At 42.2% G+C, this 20,975-nt stretch overlaps 1 protein-coding gene across 1 annotated transcript; it reads right to left on the bottom strand.

The window, feature by feature from the left end:
• Positions 1-615: 615 nt before the first annotated feature.
• Positions 616-6,375, bottom strand: LOC141640600 (uncharacterized). The gene is made up of 8 exons (XM_074449334.1): positions 6,314-6,375; positions 5,345-5,363; positions 5,039-5,120; positions 4,533-4,715; positions 4,321-4,449; positions 3,356-4,237; positions 2,474-3,236; positions 616-2,386 (listed from the first exon to the last, which is right to left on the bottom strand). The coding sequence occupies exons 1-8, from the start codon at positions 6,373-6,375 to the stop codon at positions 616-618; spliced, it is 3,891 nt and encodes a 1,296-aa protein (XP_074305435.1).
• Between the last annotated feature and the right edge of the window lie 14,600 nt (positions 6,376-20,975).

The following is a 20,975-nucleotide window of genomic DNA, read 5'->3' as shown; positions in this document are numbered from 1 at the left end:
GCATTTTCAAGTCTTTAGCTGAACGTGCTCGTGATAATGCTACATATAACTGTCCATGTGAAAAGCAAGATCTAGGTAGGTACACACCTACGCGTTGCAAAGTCTGCCCCTGTGCTTTATTTATTGTCATAGCAAAGCTTAACTTAATAGGAAACTGCTTTCTCTGGAAATTGATTGGAAATCTAGAATTCTTGGACGGTTTCAGTGTAATCCTAGGAAGGAAAACACGCTCTCCTTTATAATATCCAGTTGAAATTTCACACTCAATCATATTTGGGAAAAACCGCTTGCATATGAGGCGCGTACCATTGCATAGACCCGCTGCAGAATCCAAATTGCGCAATAATATCACTGGAGAATCTTCCTTCAAAATTAATTCATGTGGTGTCATTCCAGCAGGGCATAGAGAGTTTAGAAATTCAGCTGGATATACGTTTGAGTTGTCGTCTACAACGCTATCAAAACTATGGTAAATGTGCTTTGTCCCCGGAAATTAATCAATAAGCATGGTGTTTATAGAGTCTACATCAACATTCCTTGGAGTTAAAATGGCTCGGTCGTTGAAAATTATAGGGGTTAAAGTGGTTTCCTTAATCTCTGGGAAGACATTGTCAATCAAGGTTTGTTCTGGTTGTTCATCCTTTTTTTTTCAAGGATCAGTTGTTGCGGTAGTGACAATAAACTGCTTTCTTCTGTTTGCAACTCTCCATTGCCTAACTTCAGTAAAAAATCTGAAAATTTAGGGTCTTCCTTTGCCCTTATATTCTCCGTTAACTGAAATTTGGTTAGTTGTTGCCATATAGGAGAACTGACAATGCTGGCTTCAACTGCTTCCTGCTGGGTACGCCTTGGAAGAACAGGAAGAACTTGAAGAAAGTCTCCTCCAAAAACTATTACTTTGCCACCAAATAACTCGGAACTATTGCATACATCTTGAAATAGCATATTTACAGCCTCAATATTCTCCCTTTTTGCCATTGAAGCTTCATCCCAAATGATTAAGGCAGCTTCCCTAATTAGGCACGCTAACCCTCCTTGTTTCGGTACATCGCACGTTAAAGTCTCTTCAGTATCAAGAGGGATTTTAAACCTGGAATGGGTTGTTCGGCCAGTTGGCAAATTTGAAGCAGCTATTCCAGAGGTTGCTGTTGGTAAGCATATTTGACCCATTGAACGGACCTTTGCATACAATGCTCCATACAAGAAAGTCTTTCCAGTCCGACCTGGTCCATCTATGAAAAATGCACCTCCTTTTGCAGCCTTTACATGTTCAATGATTGCCTTATACGCAGTGCGTTGCTTAACATTTAACTGTTTTCGAGAAGCAAGCTGTAAAAAGGGCACTGGAGCGTTCAAAGCGTCACTGATATCCCTTGTACACTGTAATATTGCTTGTTGTTCAAAGTGTAAATGGTCCAATCCAAACTGGGTAAACGTCTTCCTCATCCCCTCCAAAAACTGCTCTACCTTCCCTGCTGTTAGCTGCAAGACCTTTGCAGGATCCCCAGGGAACTGTTTCCGGAAATCGTCCGAGAGTGGTTTGTAATATTTTTCCCAGAACTCAGCAGGATTGTTTGGGCAGCTGAAAATAAGTATAGTTGCAAACAGTCTCCTAAGAGCATTTGGCATCTCAACTTGAACAGCTTCATCCATGCACATATCTGCAGCATTATCTTCTTCAAGAATTCCTCTTTTTAACGCTGCTTCTTGAAATGACACGCAGCAAATACCGTCCACTGTTTTCAGATCTTCAAATGACCTAGGGCCTCTAACGTGCGCCAGAAGCAACCTTAAGTAATAACACTCACCTTCTCCTAGGGAAGCGTGCGCAACCCTTCCCACCACGACTCCACGATCCCTTGGCTTCCAAATTTTCTTCTTATCATTCCATACAAAATGCTCTGGAAAATCACTGTAGAGATATTGTTTCCCTCCTTCTAGGCTTGAATTTGCCAGGAAAAATATAGTAAGCATAGTTTTGGCTCTTGCTTCACCATCAACGACGTCTGCCAGCTCTTCATTCTCTGAAAACCTGACCATCTGACCATTGGGTGTGTGAACCGGCAAAGGCTGTACAGGTGGGTATGTATCAAATAGGTTGAAACCAAAAATACGCCAGGCAGCCTCTGGAGGTGAAACCCACCTACCAGATTGATACATTTCAATTTCATCCACCAACATAGAAGCAGTACCATCCGCAACTTTGAATAGGATTCGATCATGACCTTTGTATACATATTTATACAGGTACTTGACTGCATTAATAGTAGAGCAGACCTCTACATTTAAGTGACAATCAAACATGGCAAGTAAATAAGGGTTGTAAGGAACCACAGATCGGTTATCAAGCTTGCCTTTTCTGACAACAACTTTTTCACCAGTATCCCTACGCTTATATAATGGATATGAGTCCTTGCCATTTATGGTGAAGTCTCGAAAGTTTTTCGGATAATTTTTCTCGCATATTTTTTACTTATCTTTAATCTTCATACATGCGCATTTTGGGAAAGCAGCGCCACATGGCCCATGCATCATATGTTTTAATACAACTGCTCTTAAGTGAGGGTTATCATTTGAAGGTATTTCTGGTGATACAAATCTATCAAACATTTCAGGTGCAGTAATTTTGTATGTAGGTTTGAGAATAATGAGAAAGTGCGCATGTGGTAAGCCACGCTTTTGGAACTCAACTACATTAATCATAGCTGCAACTTCCCCAAAGATCTGTTTTTCCTTAATCTGCTTCCTAAGCATTGTTAGCTTTGCATGAAATACCCTAGCTACCAGATCTGGCCTATTATGTGCTTCTTCCCCAGGCGACAATTCTGCTTTTATTTCTGGCCAGTTAGGATTGCACGTCATAGTTATAAAGAGATCAGGTTTCCCATATTTTTGCACAAGTGCCATTGCATTTAAATATCTTCTCCTCATATCTCTTGGCCCTCCTAGGAAGGAAGGCGGAAGTACTATCCTCTTCCCTACATTACTTGCACTGTTTTCTCCAAGCTGCAATGTATCTAGAATCCCTTGATACAGGTCTGCTCTTATAGTATCCTGATTCAATCGTAAAAAGTCTAGCCGTGTATTTTCAATCTTCACATACATATCTGCTATGTATTGCTGAAAGATCCTGCCTCCTCTCAGTAGGAAGTTACCTGGCCTGATCTGGAACTTGTATGCGTAATATTCCCGACAAGAAACACGCTTATCTGCTTTTGTATGCCTCCTAGCAGCATCTGCAACATGTTCATCAATATATCATAAAACTGAAAGGACTTAAACGTATTCTTTAAATTTGCAAGCTATGCGACAAATGTACGGTTACCAAATAGCATGTCCCAAAAGAGGAACTTACTTGCTATTTCTGCCTCAATAAGAGATTCAGGCATGTCATTAGTAACTGCAGACATCGGAAATGAAGTATTTAATTCCGCATTAAATGTTGGGCTGGTAATGTTTTTCAAACCTTGGTGCCATCCGCTATCTCCCTTTAGAAATAGTAGTGGATACTGTAGAGGATCATAACACCCATAAAAATGCTGAATTCTATGGTTGTGTGAACCTCTTCCATATGCAATAATATGAGGGCTTTGATTCCCCTGCATAGCTGTATTATCTGGCCACACTGCTGCTACTTCATCAGATGTAGGTGCATTATATACACGTTGATCGTTGGCTGGATCAGTACTCAAAACTATTCTCGTATTTTCAGTGACCTCTATTTCTTGGAGTGATCTAAAGAACTTTCCATATGGATTAGCATCCATAATTCCCATTAGAAGAGTGACCATCTGTTCATTCAAATTAGAAAACAAGCGCAAGCGATTTTCCTTTTCATACTGGCCGTCATAGAAATATAGCTGCAAGTACCTAGGAATATTATCCATGGGTATTAAATCTGGCAAATTATGATAAACCTGGCCCTGTGCTTTGAAGACATATATCCCTTTGTAAGTTTCTGCTCCAAAGTTCCCCCCCAAAGAACTGAAAGCAAAAAGGTTATTATATAACCTGGAAAATGTCTGGAAATGCTTTGACTGTTCATCCCGTGCAGTATATAACTGAAGCAATTCTTCAGGATATTCATTCATCGCCAATTTAATTTCTCCGTTGCAGCAACATAGGCCGTTTGATTCAAACTCAAATTTCTTTGCTCCGTAATAAGCACAATAGGTTGGTGGTTTTAATTTGACAGGTTCAAATGGCACAGGCTTCCCACCCAAAGCATCCGGCATTTCTGTCAAATTAAGCAGTTAAGTTGTAGAAATTTTGCACTGGACTTTAAAGATTTATATGTCAGATATATTGCCACTTTTTTACTTTTTTTGGTAGCACGTCCTCTCTTTCGCCCTTTATCTGCATTTTCGATTGTCAGGTCTTCTGAAACATCTGTCCGCCTTGATCTATATGGTTGTACTGTTATTTCCTGTGGTACTGCAGACTGTTGGCCTGCAGTTTGGTAAAATATGCAAGTTATATATACGGCGAGTAATTTTAACCAAACGCACCGATAAAATGCATCAATTAAAAACCTTTTTGACGCCTAAGCTGTCGTTTGGTAGTCGCAGGAGCATTTTCGGTACGGTTTGTATTAGCAGTAAACTGTGACTGGCTGATCATTTCTTGAAGGTCGTTTGTTGAATTGCCTCTGTGTCTTTTCCCAGTTGGCCTTCCTCTCCTAACTTTTGTTATATTTACATCGACCGGCACGTTCCCTGGAATGTTTAGCTGTTATATCAGTTCCAATCACCTTTTAACAAGGCATGTAATATTTTAACCTGTCCTGACTTGCATCAGCTACTCCCTTGAATGTTCAGATATGTCTCTTCAGATTTGTATTTTCTGAAAACAACTTAACAACTTATGATTAGAATTCAACAGGGAACTTCAGTTTTAATTTTGCATTTAATTTGTGTTTTTCATGCATTAACATTTTTAATTTGGTCGTAAACATGGCCATTGAAAGACCACCAACACACTTTTGTGTGGAAATTGTTTTATTTTTTGTGGTATAAAGCTTAATCGCCAGATCAATAACCTGTTTGAGCACGATCACCCATTTGCCACGAGGTATTAATTCTAGTTCTCCAGTTTGACGGATCAACGACCGCCGCGCCTACCTGCCATAAATTAAGCATAATTTCAATTACACATAGACACCACAGTGTTGTATAGTCGTTCCTCACGTGTCTAATATTTGACATTTAAAACAATCGGTACTACTCATCAACAATTCCGTTAATTTAGCTGCCCAATCAAGAAAGGTGCAGCTAATTATAGTTGGATATAATCCTTCTTTATATCAGCCAAATCTTGCCATGTCAAAGTTCAGCTGCCAACAGACGTGTAAATTAACAATGTACCTTAACAGCCAAAATCAGTATTATCAATTACAAAATAAAACGATTGACACTACAAGGAAAAACAACATTCATGATTCCATACATTTAAAACTGGTACCAATACAAAGGGTTCTTATCAATCTTAGATCAATTCAAATGAATAGCCTAGACCGGTTGCCCTACATGATACCCAAAAACATCAAGAATGACCAATTACTGGGTAATCCTTGTTAGGCCCAAAATCTGGATATGGGCTGACTTGGGGCAGCAGGCCTGGAAGCGTTATGGGATGCAGGATATCAGGGAGTCAGGGTGCCAGCGTCAGCAAGCAGCGTAGAATATGGGCTTTGGTCCACGCGGGAGAAGCTTAGGAGAGTCCAACATCTTGCGAGATCCGAGGAAGGAAAGTCCTACCCAATGTCAAATTAGGGATAACTTGGAGGGAAAGCAAGAAACCCTAGCCCAACGAGCTTCCCTATATAAAGAGCCTCGATGAAAAGAAGAAGGATCATCAGAAAACACAAGAACTACACCCTAGCATTCATAGCAAGCATACGAACTGTATTTTCCTCTTGAATTATAGTGAAAATATTGGTGGGATTCCGTCTCCCCCCGCGGTTGTTTCCCACATCGGGTTTTCCGCGTCACCAAAATTGCTTGTGTTCTTTATTTACATTGCTCATACAGGATAACACACGACCATCATTCAAATCATAACATAGACCTAACTCTAAGACCGCTTTAACCCTAAATTGGTAGAAATTTACCAAAACAGTTTGGCGCCCACCGTGGGGCATAGTGGTCGTCTTCGTTAGTCGATCTACTCAACACCAAAACATGTCCGGACACAAAGAAACAACCTCGAGCAACGTCGGCGGTGCACCAACAACACAGTGTCGCCCCCTTGGCGAAGAACACGATACCATCTCCCTCGGCGGCGGCGTGCGGCGTCTGAACTCGGGTAAACTCACCACTGCTGCTCAGATACCAGCAGCCAAACAAAGTCGGAGTTCCCAGGTAGCAGCAAACCCATCTTCGGGAAGGGCTCAGACTAGAGATTCAGGAGTCGCTCGAGAGACAAGCAGTCATTCGGACGGAAAAGGAGCACAACCTGGCAAAGATTCGGGCTCCTCCGAGTCCCACCAAAGATCATGATAAGCGGGTTGGACACGTTAGCCAGGACCATCAGGACTATGCAGAGCGAAAATAGAAGCATGAGATCCCAGATGGAAGAGGACAACAATCTCCTCCAAGCGCAGATCAACGAGTTAAGGAACCAGGCCGCTAGTTCGACCCCTCGGATGGATGAAGATAGATCCGGAGGGCCGCCAGAAGAAAGCGGGGATCGAAGGCAGACACGGGTATTACCACGCGAAGTAGCACTCAGGCTAGACATGGATGGAACACCACAACCAAGAGGAGGCCTGATCCCGACAGGACTGGGGGCATTAACACCAGACGAGGAACCAGCACGCCAAGAGCCTACACCCACATCAGGTGCGGTGGGACAGCAGAGAAGCAGGGCTACAGTTGCAGTCCCAATAACCAGGATACCAGTTACGAATCAAGTTGAATATACCTGGGAAGGCACTCCGGCGGCAGCAACATCGCAGGCACATCAAACAGAAGCCCTAGAACAGCAGAACTTCGCACGAGGAGCAGAACGTCAGTTACAGGGGCATCTGCGACCCACCGGGAGAGAGACATACATAGAACAGCAGTACCAGGAACTACGGAGCCTTCTCCGGAGGGTCCCAGGAATGTCTTTGCCTATGGAGATGGCTGCACCAGAAAGCTATGCTGACTCACCATTCACTGACGATATAGCTACAGTGGCCTTACCAAAAGGATTTAGCGTCCCAACGATGACCCTCTTCGATGGAACCACAGACCCCTGTGATCATATCAGTCAATTCAAGCAGACGATGATGGTTACTACCGCCACGGGAGCCTCAAAGGAGGCATGTATGTGTAAAGGATTCGGTTCAACCTTAACCGGAGCAGCATTACAATGGTTCGTTGGCTTGCCTAACGGGACCATAAGTTCATTCGCCGATCTGGTCAACGCTTTCAACCAACAGTTCTCCAGCAGCCGGAGAACACCCAAGCAGCCAATTGATCTATACAGGATCGTGCAGGAGATAGGTGAGTCAATCAAAGACTACGTCACTAGGTTCTATGCGGAAAAAGTCTCAATACGAGGCTGTAATATGTCCACTGCCATCAACGCCCTCAGGCAGGGCTTGGATAAGGAATCAAACCTCTACAAAGAATTAACGATGTATCCTTGTGAGAGATTCGAGGAAGCCCAGCAGAGAGCTACTGCAGCGTTAAGGTTGGAGGAAGATATACAGGCTAGAAAGGGTATAACAAACATCGACAAGACAAGCAGGAAATTCGCACCAGAAAAGAAAGACGACAGAGCTAAGCCGTGGAAATGACCCAATGTCGTGAGAATAGCGTAAAAACTCAAAGAAATTGACGATTCTCCGTATCCTCCTAAGCTATCTGAATACGGATTCAACACCGGAATGGAAGGATTGCTGAAAGCACTGAGGAACTTGGGTGATCAGGTAAGGTGGCCGAAACCTCCCACTCAGGACCGACCCAACGACGATAGAGACAGCAGCAAAAGATGCAAATGGCACCAGGACATAGGTCACAGAACAGAAGATTTCTACAAGTTGCGGAGGGAGGTGAAGTTCCAGGTACGCAAGGGAATCTTGGACCACCTGTTATCGCGTGGGAGCAAGCAGGATAGAAGAGAAGCAGCAAATCAAGTGCTTCCTTCTGCTCCACCCATATGCACGAAGATTATTAACGTGATAACAGGTGGATCTGAGCTAGCAGGTTTGACATATTCCGCTGCCAAGAGGAAAGCCACCGGGAGCAAAGGGGGTCATCCAGAAACTTCGTACAGAGTAAGCCAGAGCAATTTACCCCCGGTAACTTTCGATGAAACCGACATGGAAAGCGGCGCGAGAGCGAAGATGACGATGCCCTAACTATAACGTTATCCATTGGCAATTGCACCGTACGGAAAGCATTGGTAGATACAGGGAGCTCTGTGAACCTTATCATGCTCGAAACCCTCAAAACCATGGGTTTCGATAAATAAAACCTGATAAAAAAATCTGTGCCCCTGGTGGGATTCAGTGGGGAGACCGCGCATTCAGTAGGTGAGATAACCATCCCAACGTATATTGAAGGAGTTAATAAACTAGTAAGATACCTAGTCATCGAAGGTCCAACCACCTACAACGTGATACTAGGAAGACCGTGGCTGCATCAGATGAAGGCAGTGCCTTCAACATATCCTCAGTGTCTCAAGTTCCCAACACCATGGGGCACGGTTACGGTAAAAGGAGATCAAGAGGAATCCAGAAACTGTTATACCCAAGCCCTCAAGGCTACAACCAAGATCCCCTCATAGCAATTCTGATGCACGGGGCACCTCGACGAATACAAGGAGCCTCCTCGGAGGAGCCGGACCGGATACACTGGACGAGGAACACACCGGATAGGACAGTGTTGATTGGGGCAACTTGCGATGAGGAGGAGCGCGCAACCTACCGATTCAATTTCTCAAGAACAACATGGAATGCTTCGCCTGGTCCCACAATGATATGGTGGGTATAGACCCATCCGTTATTTCGCATAAATTAAGCGTGAACCCAAGCTGCACCCCAGTACAGCAGAAGAGAAGAAAATTCGCGGCAGAAAGAAATGAGGTCATTAACAAAGAAGTAGATAGTCTCCTGGCAGCAGATAAAATTAGAGAAGTCAGTTACCCTGAGTGGCTCTCTAACGTAGTAGTGGTGCCCAAGAAGAACGGCAAATAGAGGGTGTGCGTAGACTTCACAGATCTAAACAAAGCTTGTCCCAAAGATCCCTTCCCACTGCCACATATCGATGCAATGGTGGACGCTACTGCAGGACACGAGGTACTCACTTTCCTCGATGCCTGGAGCGGTTACAATCAAATCAAGATGCATCCACAAGATCAAGATAAAACAGCATTCATGTCGGAAAGAGGCATATATTGTTACAAGGTCATGCCCTTTGGCCTAAAGAACGCCGGGTCCACCTATCAACGGTTGGTAAATAAAATGTTCAAGCAACAAATAGGAAAGACCATGGAAGTATACATTGACGACATGATGGTGAAATCTAAAAAAGTAGAAATGCACATGGAGCACTTGGCAGATACCTTCAAGACGTTAAGGGAATTTAAAATGAAACTTAATCCATCCAAGTGCTCGTTTGGGGTATCTTCAGGAAAATTCCTAGGATATATGGTGACCCAGAGGGGAATTGAGGCAAGCAAAGAGCAGATAAGAGCAATACTCCAGCTGGAATCACCCCATAAGCCAAAAGATGTGCAGAGGCTAGCAGGGAAGGTGGCGGCCCTAAATAGGTTCATATCAAGGGCCTCAGATAGGTGCAAGCTGTTCTATGATATATTGAGGAAGAGTCAGAAATTCGAATGGACTGAAGAGCATGAAAAAGCATTCGCAGAACTTAAAAGCTACCTAAGCACGCCACCACTACTCGCGAAACCTGAGCAAGAGGAACCACTATTTTTGTATCTGTCAGTCACGGAAGCAGCCGTAAGCGCAGTCCTGGTCAAAGAACAGGAAGGAGTGCAGTATCCCGTGTATTACATTAGCAAGTTTCTGCTCCCTGCAGAGACCAGGTACACTTCCTTTGAAAAACTAGCATTGGCTTTGGTTACCGCTTCTTATAAACTGCGGCCGTACTTTGAATCTCACACCATCCATGTCATAACTAATTACCCGCTAAAGACTATTATGAGGAAGCCCGAACTTTCGTAGTAGAATGACTAAATGGTCGGTACATCTTAGTGGCTATGACTTGCAATTTGAACCCGAACGGCGATAAAATCCCAAGCCCCGCGATTTCGTCTCGACTTCGCCCCGCCACCCGTAGGGAGGCGGAAGAAGGAATGCTTGGCAATAACAGAAATCGGGATGGTGAAATCTGGACCTTGTACATTGATGGAGCCTCAAATGCAAGAGGGGCCAGGCGTAGGTCCTGTCCTTCGATCTCCTAAAGGAGACATGATAGTGCAAGCCATTAGGTGTGAGTTCAAGGCAACCAACAACGGCCGAGTATGAAGCTCTTATACTTGGGATGCAGATGGCGTCAGGGCTCAAGGTGAGAAACCTGAGGGTATACAGTGACTCCTTACTTGTGGTAAATCATGTAAACAACGAGTATGTAGCGCGTGATCCAAAGATGATAGCTTACTTGAAAATAGCCACAGAGCGAAAGTCAAAATTCAGAACCTTCAAGATAACTCGGTGCCGCGGGAGCGAACGTGGAGGCGGACACTCGGCCACGTTGGGATCCACCTTCCACCAGAAACTATCAAACATACCGATTACTCATGTGTTGACCCCAACCATCCAGGGAGAGCCGGATCGAAACCAACGAAAGAGGATGTACACATGCGGTGTGCACAAGGAGCTAGGACGCCGGGGTTTCCGCAGGGGGACCGCAAGATGCGATTGGAGGGTTCCATACCTAAATTGGCTAAGGGATGGGACACTCCCCAAGACAAAAGGAAGCGCAAAGTTTCAGGATAAAAGCTTCCGGATACATCGGGATTGATAATATTCTCTTCAGAAATCATTGGCGGGACCATGCCTCGGTGCTTAGGCAAAGAGGAAGTCGAAACGTGCTTCGAAAGATGTGCACACGGAGAGTGCGGGAATCACGCCGAGGACGAAGTCTGTCAAACAAAATTTTAAGACAAGGGTATTTCGGCCCACCATGCGTGCGACGCGATGAATCATGCTAAACGCCTGCGAGTCGTGTCAAAAGGCGGCTCCAAGAATCCACCACCAAACCAGAGAACCAATGCATCCGATTATCTCTCCATGGCCATTTATGATGTGGGGCATGGACATAGTGGGTAAGCCCCAGGGCTCCGAGGAAACAGAGTATATGCTAGCTATGACCGATTACTTCTCAAAATGGATTGAAGCAGAAGCAATGACAGAGGTAAAGGAGCAACAGGTGATCTCTTTCATAAAACGCAACATCATAAGCAGATTTGGGATACCATCCGAGATCATATGCGATAATGGGTCCCAGTTCATATCAGACAACACCGAGGGCTTCTGTGCAAGATGGAACATAACACTGAGAAAATCAGCCCCCAGATATCCACAAACCAACGGCCAAGCCGAGTCCAGCAATAAAATCATTGTGGAGAACCTCAGAAAACGGTTGGAGGAGTTGGGGGGAAAATGGGCAGATGAACTACCACTGGTACTCTGGTCGGATAGAACAACACATAAAATGGCAACAGGTCAAACTCCGTTTAGCCTTGTATACGGAGCGGAGGCAGTGATACCTTCGGAAGTTCTGGTACCCACGCACATATATGGTCATCGATCGGCGGAAGAACAAAGTCGAAATGGCCAGAAGTCTGGATACAGTTGATGAGCTACGAGAAAGTGCCTACATACATATGACATCGTATAAGCAATCTGTCGCAAGGACGTACAACAAAAATGTCAAGATAAGGACCCTTGAAGTGGGGGACCTTGTACTCAGAAGGGTATTCGAAAATACCAAGAACCACAAAGCAGGCAAATTTGCCTACAAATAGGAAGGGCCATATCAGGTCGAAAGCGTTGTCAAGAATGGGGCATACAGGTTGATGACCATGCACGGTGAAATCCTGGATAAACCCTAGAACATCCGTCACTTGAAACGGTACTTTGTCTGACAAAGTGCCAAAGCTTTAGTGTACAAAGGACCTTTCGAAAGTCCGTGAAGCAAAAAAAAAAAGGGTGGGGGTTAGTGTATGCTTTAGGTGTTAGTATTTTACACAAAATTTTTTTTCTTTTAGTTTTTCTTTTTTTTTTAGTCAGAAAGAGTCGTTTTTAAACCAAGTAGTATAGGCTGTGGCTTCCTGGATCCAGGTGTTGTCCTGGAACACCATGAGACAGCACCAGGTAATTTGCACTACTTTGGACTCTATAACGCTTCTACGAAGAAAGGCTTTGGTACTAATGTTGGTTACTTATCAGATGAGGCACACTTTGAGGGTCCAGCCCCTGCCATGTGAGGCTAGGAAGATGTTTATCTTAAGTCAAGCCACATGGAGAGCATACGCCGAGGTAGCGCGCAGGGTTCGGCATACTAAGACCACCCATACCTTAACGTTAACTCAGTAATTCCATAGCTAGCTATGTCGTAGATCAATGGGTGCACGCACAGATTTCAAACGTCTGGAACCACAAGGAACGCAACATTCCTTGTTAGTCAGAAACATTCAATGGAGGTAAGCTCTAAATCAGCTAACCCTAGTGATAAGATATTTTACGTCATGGGTAAAATATGTTATCAAAAGCCTGTCGCCAGAAACAGGAGCTGCGCACCTGGAGCCAGGTCAGCTTCCTAGGTATATCTATGTGGAAACAAAACTCCAGAAATCAATGGCAAAATGCAAGTATAACAAAAGTAGGGCCTAGAAACCAGGGCCCAGAGCTACTTTAAGTTAGGGCACCTGCTACCTTTAGCAGGCGTCATCAAAAGTTCAAAACACAGTACACCTAGGCACAAAACGGACCAAAACAAGAAAGAAAATAGTTTTTTACAAAACTTGCGCCACACAGGGCCAAGTCCCCAGATAATTTGAAATAAAATTTAAGAGAGGTCAATCCTCTCGATAACTGCTTCCTGACCATTGCTCTGCCCCCCATGCTCTGTTTGCTTCTCCGTTGCAGGTGCCTGAACAGTCTCAGGAGTTGCAGAGGCACCATCACCAGCCTCCCCAGCCAGGATCTCCTCGACAGTCCCAGATATGGCTCCAGAAATATCCATGGCTGTGTAATCAGGCTCCGGATTGGCGGCTTGATCGATCGGAGGGAACAGGGCGCTCAGGTCCATGCCATTGGGAAATGCACGAGCAAACTCTGCCAGCTCCTCCTCCAGGTTCCAGGACGTGTGCCTCCCCTCAGTATAAGCACGGATGCAGTCGATCCGCCCCTCAAAAGCAGTGTAGGCACCCACATTTTTGGCTAGCTCAGCCATCTCTTCAGCACGGGCCTCTGCCTTAGTCAACCCGGCAGTCAGAACACAGTTGGCCTCCTGGGTCCTCGCCAGCTGATCTTTAGCTACCTCCTTCTCTTTTAGAGCGCTGAGTCGCTCCTTCAACTTAACACAGGTAGCTGTGAGCTCCTTGTTCTTCCCCACGGAGACCAGACATTCAAGCTTGGCTCTCTGCAGAATCTTACGAAGGTAGAGGGAAGATTGGAGAGCCTGCAGTAAAAAGCACGTTAGTCATGAAAGCACAGGGGCAAAGGAAGAAGAAAAGCAGTGAAAGGAGGCTCACCGAGCAACGGTGTTCTGCGGCCCGGTCGGTCATTTCCTGGGGGCGGTCGAGTCAAACGCCTTTGAGCAAGTGGGGTCGAAGCCTTTCTAGTGCGGGCCAAGATGGTGGCACGGTCGGCGTCCCCAAACTCGGCGGGAGGCGTAGAAGCAGCTCGTCAGTATGAACGGGGGACCCAGGTGCGCGTGATATTGGGGTGACTTCAATGGGTTCTAGAGAAGGCCTAGAGGAGGACCTTCTTCTTGAGGAGGCAGGGGAGTAAGAGGAATCAGCAGTTCTCTTCCTGGCATGGCGCATCAGGATCTCGGAGGCAGACGGTCTAGCACTTCCTGCAGGGGCACAAGAATACAGAGGGTCAGAATAGAGAATCAGTGGGGGCAAGAAATTCCAAGAGATTGAAGGGTGTTTACCAGAAGACATAGTTTCCTCGGTAGCAGAGTCGGCTAGGCCAGAGAGCAAAAGGGGAAACAGCATGCGGTCCTCGGGGATGGAAAAGAGCTTGGCAATAGAAATATCCTCGTCCTCGGATTTCTCAGGGTTCGTGAGTTCTGCATCAGATCAAAGAGTAAGAACAGTAAGTGACAAGTACAATAAAAAATGGATATGCAAAGTATACTTACTCTTGGCAAAAATCCAGCGCTCGAACAAATAATCAGCATGAATGGGGAGAGAATCAAGCTTGACATAGAAAAAGTCCTCGTACCACCCGTCGTCCTTCCCTTTAGCGACCGATTGGAGGAAGTTTTCAGTCTTCTCCACGGCCCTGAAAGTATATTGGCCGTGCCCCAGTGACCGACACTCAAACCTATGGGCCAGATCTGATAACCCTATCTCAGTGCCCAGGCTGTTGTTCAGGGCCACGGTGGACAAAAGGATCCTCCATGCATAAGGGGCGATTTGGGCCATGGGTAGGGAGTTCAAGCGAATGAACTCCTGAATCATCAGGGGAAAAGGGAATCTAAGGCCAAGGGCGAAGGGATAAGTATACAGACAGATCCACTCAGCGCGGAAGGCATCTGCTTTCTGACCAGGTTTGGGGATGAGGATCACCACGTCATCACCCAGCCCCAGTAGAGCTTTGATCCTAGGTATATCCTCTTGGGTTAGGTGGGAGTCGCCAGAATGTGATCTTTTGAGGACTCCCTGTGAAGGGAAGTCATCGTCTTCGAGGTCGATAGTGGTGGAAGAGGATGATGTTAATCGAGTCTTAGCCATGGTAAACGAGGAGAGAGAAGCGAAAGCATCTGAGAGGGCGGATGAAGGCGGCGCTGGCAGGGAAAGGACGTTGACGAAGAAGGGATTTGGGGAGACGGAAAGTTGAAGGTTTTGAGGAGGCGAAATGATGATGAAAGAGAAAATGGTGGGCGGATGAGATTAAATAGGAGGGGTAGTTGGGGTTTTCAGAAATGCAAATTGAAATGGAGTATGCGAGAAGTCACTCAATGATACACTGCAATTTCCCGCTCAAATAATTAGGGTTGCACTTTTCGCAGAAAATTGGGGGCAAACTGTTAGGCCCAAAATCTGGATATGGGCTGACTTGGGGCAGCAGGCCTGGAAGCGTTATGGGATGCAGGATATCAGGTAGTCAGGGTACCAGCGTCAGCAAGCAGTGTAGAATATGGGCTTTGGTCCACGCGGGAGAAGCTTATGAGAGTCCAACATCTTGCGAGATCCGAGGAAGGAAAGTCCTACCCAATGTCAAATTAGGGATAACTTGGAGGGAAATCAAGAAACCCTAGCCCAACGAGCTTCCCTATATAAAGAGCCTCGATGCAAAGAAGAAGGATCATCAGAAAACACAAGAACTACACCCTAGCATTCATAGCAAGCATACGAACTGTATTTTCCTCTCGAATTATAGTGAAAATATTGGTGGGATTCCGTCTCCCCCCGCGGTTGTTTCCCACATCGGGTTTTCCGCGTCACCAAAATTGCTTGTGTTCTTTGTTTACATTGCTCATACAGGATAACACACGACCATCATTCAAATCTTAACATAGACCTATCTCTAAGACCGCTTTAACCCTAAATTGGTAGAAATTTACCAAAACAATCCTACCTGGTCTAACAATCAAATGTTAGCCCACTTTATTAGATATAATACATACATTTAAAAAAGCTACAACTTAGTAAGGGTTTTCTATGTTTCGCTTGCCAGCGCCTGCCATCCCAAAACCCCATTCAAAAAGCCTGCCACCATCATTGGACATTGTTTTGCTTACTACAGCTATTCCTAAACTTGATAGGCTTTGCTGCGACTTTCCCTTTTTTTTTTGGGAGGCGGTGGTAATGTAAAGCCAGCACGTATTCCATTGGCTTTTCCTTCAGGAGTCTTACACTCAGACGCAATAAAAAGAGGCAATGCTTCCAGATCAGAGGCTACGCAAATCTGGTTTTCCTGCACAGAGCGGTACCTACCACGCTGAAAGCCACACTGGATCTGAGAATACCTCATCCTGCTGAAGTTTGCATCTTTAACAGTGAAGCCATAGACTGATTGAAAATAAAGAAGGACTTTCTTAGCCAAGTTTTGCCTTGCTTTGTCAACAGTTTCCATACTGTCGCCAATGAAATACTTTTCTCTAGAAGGATGCTTTGGCCAAGTCACTGTGAAACAGCAGACATAACGGCCATTTGGCTGGAGTAGAAAGTCCAGAGCATCCACAGTTACCTCATATTCAACCACCACTTGGAGCCAGATGCCCCAAAGGTCCGCAGTCACCATTTTAGATAACGTAGCCGGCACCTTTATTGTTTTTACTCAGCACGGGCGTCCAACTCAGCCTTAGATGGTCCCCATTCAGCACATTGTAGATCCTCCCGCCTTCGCTTATAAAAATCACAACAGGCCTTATAAATTCCACGCCTTTCCAAATTGACATCGTCAACAACTATCTGTTTTTTCTGAACCAGGTAGTCCACAGCCTGTTCAGCTGCGTCTTCCTCAGATTCAAGCATTGTTCCTTTTTTTTCACCTTTAAAGAAACAGGCCGCAGGACCTAAAGCCCTTTGCAGGACTAAGTTAGCCTGATTGAGTTGGACATCCGTAATCAGAAATAGGTTCAAAGCCAACCAAGTACTTTTACGATCGAGACAATAAAAAGCACGAAAGAAATTCTCGTACTCCTTTCCTTTTATCGGCCATCTTCAAAAAAACCTGTACATCCATGTCATCAATTCCTACTTAAAACCACATCATGCAGCATGCTCTAACTTAAACCTGATGTGTATGCAAACACCAGCTCCTATAACCAACTAACCGAGTTCTTGAAAAGACAAGCTACTTGTACAGGCACAAAGACAACAGGTAAATTCATAATCATAACCAATATACTCATAATATACATATCAACTCAAACATGGTTAACATAATTTCACAAATGAGTGTGTACACACCAAAACACGGATCCTATATGCAACAATTATAAGCGGAGCAACACCCTATTAAGCTAATTTAAACATGCATGGATAAACTCCTTAAAACATAAATTTCACGTGTAAGAAATTAGCCATCTTCAGTAATTATACCTCTGCAGATATGCTGTTTGTTTGCTCCTAATTATTTCCTGCAACACAAAGACAACAAACCGAGCAACAAATACATTACGGATAAATTTGTAATTTGAAGTAAGAATCTTAAATTTAACCAACAAATTGATAAACCTCTTAATAACTGTAAAATGAGCCGCTCATTTTCTCACCCGGTAATGCTCGTTTATAACCTTCTCGAATGTAAGCACCACCACAACTTGCTCTTTGAATTCAAGTACAATGACATCACAAGACCTTACCTTCTTACTTAATACACATGCTTATCCATGTAGCTAACCTACCTTAACACGGTTAAGTCCTTTCACCTTACCTCTCTCAGTTTGTATTAGTACGCCACACTTCTGACCCCAGACAATCCCCTCTAAGATACTAATGATGAACCCCATAGCACCATACCGTTTCTGAAATGCCCCCACCCATGTACCCTTTTTCTTTGGGATTAAGATATATACTAATAATCATGTTTAAACACGAATTTGGCGATTTAAACACGCTCGGTCATAATGAATCATATAGCCTTTTTAACCCTAATCTTATTATAAGATATTAGCGCGTAAACCCGTAACAAACCATGTAATTGTTATAAGCTTTTACGTTTTTTAAAAGTCCCATTAGTCATGTTAAGCAATCATCAACACATTTGCCTTTTTTTGTGGGGACTTGTTTACGACTATATATAGTACATGGTTTTGAAACCGCGTCTTAAATGAGGTTGTCGGCCACGTGTTAAATGAGCCCGTCGTTTGTAAAATAATTTAACCGTTCAATTATAAAAGTTCCAATTTTCAACGCTTCTAATCCAAATAAAGATAAAGTTTTTTTAGCAATTTAATAAAGAAATGTTGTACGATACGATACGATGCTCTCGCTTGTCAATTTAAGTTGCCATAACCCTGTTTTCGCATTCAATTCAGTTAATAATTTGACCCATATGTGTATAATGTTTTTTTAAAGCACCTAAGAAATCCTCCCAAAAATACTAATTAATTAAATTGCTAACTGTCGTACGTAACCGTTTAGATAATAATATAAAAGACGGAGCAATCATTAATGTCAAGATGTGCTAACGGGCCAAGAAGTCCAAACCACGAATTCATGCAAAAATATGTGTATAATGGGTCTAATCTATGTGTGTAAACAAGGGCCTTACTCTGCTCTGATAAGGGCCAAAGTACAAGAAAATAATACAATAGCAACTGAATTTCCGTAAGAACAGGCCGGGCAAACAACCAAGACACTAAAACAACTAAGCCCACCCAAATGTACGCAACAGCAAAAGCAAAGAAACAACCCAACACACAAACCCAACCCAAGGCAATAAAATATGAATAAATTTCAACTATTCACATTACTATTCCTCACAATAGTAACTCCTCTTATCCTCTTTTATATAAGGGGAGGATATATATATATATATATATATATATATGTATATATATATATATATATATATATATACATATATATATATATATATATATACATATATATATATATATATATATATATATATATATATATATATATATATATATATATATATATATATATATATATACATATATATATATATATATATATATATATATATATATATATATAGAGAGAGAGAGAGAGAGAGAGAGTAAAGTTCTTATAAGTCCCTTATATGTTTTGAGTCCCTAAGTCTTCACTATAGCCCTTGGATCATCCAATATGGATGGTGGAGATTGAAACCAAAAAGCACCATTAACACTAATTTATCACTCTCTCTCCTACCCATTTTAATTAATCACTAACAACATAATTAAACACTAATGCACTACATATACTTTCCACTCACCCACTTCTCTCTCATCTCACACATTTCTCTACTCTTCTCTTTCAAAACCCCAAAAAATCAAAAACCCAAGAAAAAAAAACCCAAAAAACCAAACAAATAAAAAATCCAAATAAATCATTTACTCATCTATTTCTCATTCACCACCCACCTACCACCACCCACCCAACACCACCACCGTCGCCAACCCCGCCACCACCACCGCCGCCGCCGCCACCACCACGATGTTTTTTTTTTTTTTTTTTTGTAAAATGATGTTTGGGTGTTTTTTTTTGTTTTTTTTTTCGCAAATATCGTCTTGCTATACAATCTTGTTTCAAATTTGTGAGTTTCTTTTATTTTGATCTTAGATTTACTAAAATAGATCAAATATTATTTTCATTGACCCGGTTTCTTTTTCTTCATTTGCGTTTTTTTTTTCCTATTTTGATTCATTGCCCCGTTTTTTTCTTCATTTGCGTTTTTTTTTCAATTTTGATATTTGATATTTGTTATTTTTCAAATTTTCAAATATAAATGACTTAAAATGGTTATAGTTACATCGTCATGTACTAAAATTACAACCTAAATAAACTGAAATTAAACTTTTATGGACTAAAATTACACTTTTGTGGACTAAAATTACACTTTTGTAGACTAAAGTTGCACATTTGAGGATTAAAGTTACATATTTGTGGACTAAAATTACACTTTTATGGACTAAAATTACACTTTTATGGACTAAAATTACACTTCCGTGGACTAAAATTACACTTTTGTGGACTAAAATTACACTTTTGTGGACTAAAATTACACTTTCGTGGACTAAATTTACACTTTTATGGACTAAAATTACATTTTTCTGGACTAAAATTACTCTTTTGTGGACTAAAATTACACTCATAAGTCATAAAATGATAAAAGATGTAGACTATCAATGTACTAAAGTTACACATTTGTGGACTAAAATTACACTTTTGTTGACTAAAATTACACTCATAAGTCATAAAATGATAAAATATGCACACTATCAAATATCAATGTACTAAAGTTACATATTTGTGGACTAAAATTAGACTTTTGTTGACTAAAATTACACTCATAAAATGATAAAAGATACATACTATCAATTTACTAAAGTTACACTTTAGTAGACAATGATTAAAAATTGCTCAATCTTAATGACTTGAAATAAATGAATTGTGTCACTTTAGTCCAAACTATATATTTTTACTCCGAATTTAGTCGTAAATAGTGTATTTTTAGTCTAAATTTTGTCGTAAATAGTGTATTTTCAGTCCAAAATGTATCGTAAATAGTGTATTTTCAGTCCAAAATTGTATTTTTTTTGTCTAAATTTAGTCGTAAATAGTGTTTTTTTGGTCCAAATTGTGTAATTTTAATCCAAATTTGTATAACTTTAGTCCAAATTGTGTAAATTACTAATAAATCCATTAGTTAGTCCAAATTGTCCAAATTGTGCAACTTTAGTCTATTGAGAATGTAATTTTAGTCCATTGAGAATGTAATTTTAGTCCATTGAGAGTGAAACTTTAGTAATTGAGAGGGTAAACTTAGTAGAGATAAGTGTAATTTTAGGTAACAAAACTGTAATTGTAAAAGAGAAAAGTGTAATTTTAAGCAACAAAAGTGTAATTGTACAGACAAAAGTGTAATTTTAAGCAACAAAAGTGTAATTTTACCTAACAAAAGTGTAATTTTAACAGAAAAAAGTGGAATTTTACAGAAAAAAGTGTAATTTTAACAGAAAAAAGCGTAATTTTAAAAGAAAAAAGTGTAATTTTAACAGAAAAAATGTGTAATTTGAACAGAAAAAGTGTAATTTTATAGTCGTTCCTCACGTGTCTAATATTTGACATTTAAAACAATCGGTACTACTCATCAACAATTC

This window comes from Silene latifolia, unplaced genomic scaffold (assembly GCF_048544455.1).
Source record: "Silene latifolia isolate original U9 population unplaced genomic scaffold, ASM4854445v1 scaffold_95, whole genome shotgun sequence".
NCBI classification, from domain to species: Eukaryota; Viridiplantae; Streptophyta; class Magnoliopsida; order Caryophyllales; family Caryophyllaceae; genus Silene; species Silene latifolia.
This window is presented reverse-complemented; position numbering and strand designations above follow the sequence as displayed.